Source organism: Myzus persicae, unplaced genomic scaffold (assembly GCF_001856785.1).
Source record: "Myzus persicae strain clone G006 unplaced genomic scaffold, MPER_G0061.0, whole genome shotgun sequence".
Lineage (NCBI taxonomy): Eukaryota > Metazoa > Arthropoda > Insecta > Hemiptera > Aphididae > Myzus > Myzus persicae.
Genome location: NW_019104441.1, coordinates 58,460 through 61,062, shown reverse-complemented (window position 1 = coordinate 61,062; position 2,603 = coordinate 58,460). Strand labels below are relative to the sequence as shown.

Below are 2,603 nucleotides of genomic sequence, written 5' to 3'. Positions count from 1 at the left end.
ATAATATTATTTTAATCAAACGTAGCAAAATATTTCTCCAAAATGTAGCCTCTTTACTATATTGTATTTCTAATTCCTTATCTATCGTTCTATTTTTCACCCATATGATCCTCATATTTGTGGATTCTAAGTGTTGAATTGATATTTCATGACGTTGAATGCTTTGTGATAAATGTTTCCAATCATCGATTCCATTTATCCATTCAGACTTAAAAGAAGTACTTTTTCTATTAGCGAACAACCAGCATGATTCACAATAAGCTTTATCTAAAACTGTAGAATAGCATAACCAAGAACGAGGTATTTTTGAACCAGACCGTGCAGAAACAAAATAGAAATTAGAAGATAATTTTCTGCCCTCATTATTTTTTGGAAATTCAATAACTGGCTTACATGGACCAAATGATATAATGCTTCTTTTAATGTCACTGTTCTCTACTTCTTCATCAAAGTGTGCACGATCAGTTGGATTAGTCAAAGTAAGATTCAATAAATTTTGTTCTGCAAAAATCAAATCATTATTTGTTAGTTGATTAATTGACCAAAATTTCATATTTAATATTATTTAAAAAAAATATAGTTAGTATTTAGTGTTTGTTAATTACCATTTTCTTCTTTATAATTATTATCATTTTCAGGTATATTTGAATCATTGGTATTGGTGCACAATATTGAGTTTGACTTTAAATCAATTTTTCCTTAAAAATAAAAATTAGTTATGATAATTAATAAATAAAAATAACCACTAATATATTTTATTCAAATTTATATTAAGTTAAAAAATCTGTTTGAAAGGTTTAATTTAGAAAAAATTGTTTTTCCTATAGGTAAAAATCTGGTTTAACTCCTTTTGAACGCGCACTAAATATATAATAATAATAATAATATAATATGACAGGTAAATATTGTTCAGCAATCAGCATATAACTTAATAATAGGTACTTTACAATTTTCTATATTTTACCTTTTAAAACCAGACCAAAGCGAAAAGAATAATAATAATAATAACCAACCAAAATTTCATATTTAATAAAATTTTAAAAAAAATATGGTTAGTATTTAGTGTTTGAAAATTACCAATTTCTTTTTTTATAATTATTATCATGTTCAGGTATATTTGAATCATTGGTATTAGTATAAATATTAAGTTTGACTTTAAATCAATTTAAATAATCACCAATATATTTTTTCAAATTTATATTATGTTAGAAATTCTTTTTTAAAGGTTTAATTAAGACAATTTTGCGCAGACATTCTCCAGTGCCCTAAGGCTTTTGATTTGTATTAAGTAACAAAAATATTATTTTGTACAATCTATTTAGAACAATTTGAACATAAATCCTCTGGCGCCCGATGACTTTGTTTTTAGATCAGGTACAAAAAAATATGGTTTATGTTATTAAGGATTTAAGTATGATTAAAAAATTTGAGTTAAATTGATATATAGTACAAAAAATATTATTTTAAATTATTAATTTAGAAAAAAATTGCGCATAAGTCACCCTAATAAAAATGATAATTCTATTTTACTTTTAACTCTATACTCTATATACCTAACTAGACAATTAAAACTCCTACTAGAAATATTTAAATTGATTATGACTACAATATTGATATTAACAGTATGAACTTGATTAATTTACCTGTATTCAAATTATCAACAGTTTTTTCATTGATTTGAATCTCTGGTGACTGGATCAATTCATTTAATTCTGAAGCTTGAGGTTCATCAGCTATAAAATACAAAAGTACCTATGTATATTTAATAGAATATATTGTAATATTAATAATAATAATAAAAATATTTTTGGTGCGCCGTCAAAGTGTTATGTTAAAAATTATACCGTAAAACCGGGTGAATAGAAACAGTGTGGTAAATAGAAACAAAATCAGGAAAGTTATTATTTCTTCGTCCCTATAATCAAATATTTGTGTTATCAATATGAAACCTTCACTAAATCGAATACACACTAGTACGAAATTCGATAATCTCAAAACGTTCCGTTTATATTTCCTTCCATGCACGTAAAATTGATAACAAACATGCACTATTTCTTATCAAAAAAAAAAACCCAAAATACAAACTCACCGTTTATAATGAAATAATTTGTTGATCGACCACTTACACATTAAAATTGTTCAAGCTTGTTGTCAGTAGTCGAAACTTGTAAGTATAATAATTTTAAATTCATTATTTTTTTTTTTATTATAAATTTTGTAAAATGTCTCTTTTTGCGGGTGAATAGAAACAATCATGGGCCGTATTAGAAAAAAAGATCCAAGAGCCAAAAAATATAAGATTCCCAATCCAAATGATTTAGAATCGGCCATTCGGTGCATAAAGGCACGACAAATGACCTACAGAGAAGCTAGTGAAGTATATGGTATACATTATTCGGTACTTTTCCGCCATGTCAAAAATCCGGACTTGAAGGCACAAGGTGGACAAACTGCACTTTCCATTGAAGAAGAAAATCATATAGTATCATGCCTGTCTCTTTGTGCAGAATGGGGGTATCCATTGGATAGGTATTATATTAGAATGGTGGTGAAAGGATACTTGGATCGACGAGGTAAGAAGGTGAGGCAATTCAATAAAAACA

At 26.5% G+C, this 2,603-nt stretch overlaps 1 protein-coding gene across 1 annotated transcript; it reads right to left on the bottom strand.

The window, feature by feature from the left end:
- Positions 1–21: 21 nt before the first annotated feature.
- LOC111042172 lies at positions 22–2,130 on the bottom strand (the record flags this gene model as incomplete). The annotated part of the gene is made up of 4 exons (XM_022326692.1): positions 2,127–2,130; positions 1,644–1,733; positions 606–698; positions 22–501 (listed from the first exon to the last, which is right to left on the bottom strand). Coding segments are annotated over exons 1-4 (667 nt in total), but the record flags the coding sequence as incomplete, so codon positions are not given.
- Between the last annotated feature and the right edge of the window lie 473 nt (positions 2,131–2,603).